The sequence below is a fragment of the Condylura cristata genome, unplaced genomic scaffold (genome assembly GCF_000260355.1).
Source record: "Condylura cristata isolate star-nosed mole 26May11 unplaced genomic scaffold, ConCri1.0 scaffold00015, whole genome shotgun sequence".
Lineage (NCBI taxonomy): Eukaryota > Metazoa > Chordata > Mammalia > Eulipotyphla > Talpidae > Condylura > Condylura cristata.
Window position 1 is genome coordinate 15,887,421 of NW_004567116.1, and position 1,410 is coordinate 15,888,830.

Genomic DNA, 1,410 nt, shown 5'->3' on the forward strand with positions numbered 1-1,410 from the left:
CCCCTTAGAAATTAAGGTTGTTTAAAAAAAAAGAAGTTGAAGTTGTCGCCAGTAGCATACTTTGGTTATAGTAGTATATAGCATGGAAGAGTAATGAAATGGGCAGCTATTTAGCACTCAAATGAAAAATTAAGTTAGAGGGCCTTCCTTGGTGGCACAAGGGCTTAAAGCACAGTGCTGTGAAGCTATCAACAGCCACTGTATCACAAGTTCCATCCCTGGCCAGGGAGCTGACCCACATGGTATGACAGGGCTCTCCTGACCCGCCCACTACTCCCCTCAGCAGCGTACTTCAGTAGAGTTGCTGTTCTGCTCCCCACTCTGTCTCTGGTGAATCCTTCCCCTTTCCCACACCTCTGGACTGTACTCCAGTTCTTGTATGCATAAATAAATAAAAAATTTTTAAAAATACAGCAAGGTACAAAAGCAGAAATACAGTATATAGTATAAGTCTAAATGTGTGTGTGTGGAGAGAGAGAGAGCAAAAGAGAGAATTATCAGTAGTTTTCTCTGGTTGATGGAATATTAGATGTTTTTAGTTCTTTTTGCTTGTCTGAAGTCCCTAAATAGTTCACAATAAACATGTGATATGATTCTAAAGAGAAACTGCAACATATTGGCAGATTCTAACTTTCACTACAGGTTGTTTCATGTTGCTTTAGAACATCAACCACTAGCTAGGTAGATGGGTCAGAGCACTCTCCAAAACGCCTTAGCCTGAATCCTGCTGACTCTAGACTTTCACCAGAATGACTATTTTTCCCCTGAGGACTTCTGTAGCTTCCTCTACCCAGATGCCCTTAGTTGATATAAGATCCAGAGAAGGTGCAAAATGTCTCTCATGGCCAATCAGCACCAGCAACTACTAATGCTAACACACCTCTTCTTGGAAATGCTGCAGGCTGCACCATCTTTGAAAATTGCAAGACCTGTCGCAATGGCTCCTGGGGCGGGGCCCTGGATGACTTCTACGTGAAGGGGATCTACTGTGCCGAGTGCCGAGCGGGCTGGTACGGAGGCGACTGCATGCGTGAGTAGACCCTGAAGTAGGCCCAGCTCTTACGCAGTTTTCGTGTCTAACTTGCACCTGACGAAGGTTTCCCTTGTAAGAACATGAATGCTGGAAAGCTGGTGGCCAGCGGGGTTGCTAGGTAAGACTATAGAAAACAAAGATGTGTTTCCATGTGGTGGGTGTGGATTGTGGACATCTGCTTGGAACTGACCACAGGCGGTTTATATCTGCTCTTCAGTTTTCCCTTTCTCTTAAACGAAGCCAAGGCATTATGCACACAGCATGCCTCAGTCCATTCCAGAAGTAATTGCTCATTAGCATGGGTCAGCAAGCAGTGAACGAGGCTTCTAAAATGCTAAGTGTGTAGTGCGCTTCAGAAAATTGTTATTGAGATCACA

General features: G+C 44.5%; 1 protein-coding gene across 1 annotated transcript in view; it reads left to right on the top strand.

The window, feature by feature from the left end:
• PAMR1 (peptidase domain containing associated with muscle regeneration 1) overlaps nt 1-1,410 on the top strand; it is a 71,153-nt gene that overhangs the window by 23,512 nt on the left and 46,231 nt on the right. Inside the window, exon 3 of the mRNA XM_004682908.2 lies at nt 902-1,030. Coding sequence (XP_004682965.1) covers nt 902-1,030 — 129 coding nt within the window. The remainder of the gene's footprint in view (nt 1-901; nt 1,031-1,410) is intronic.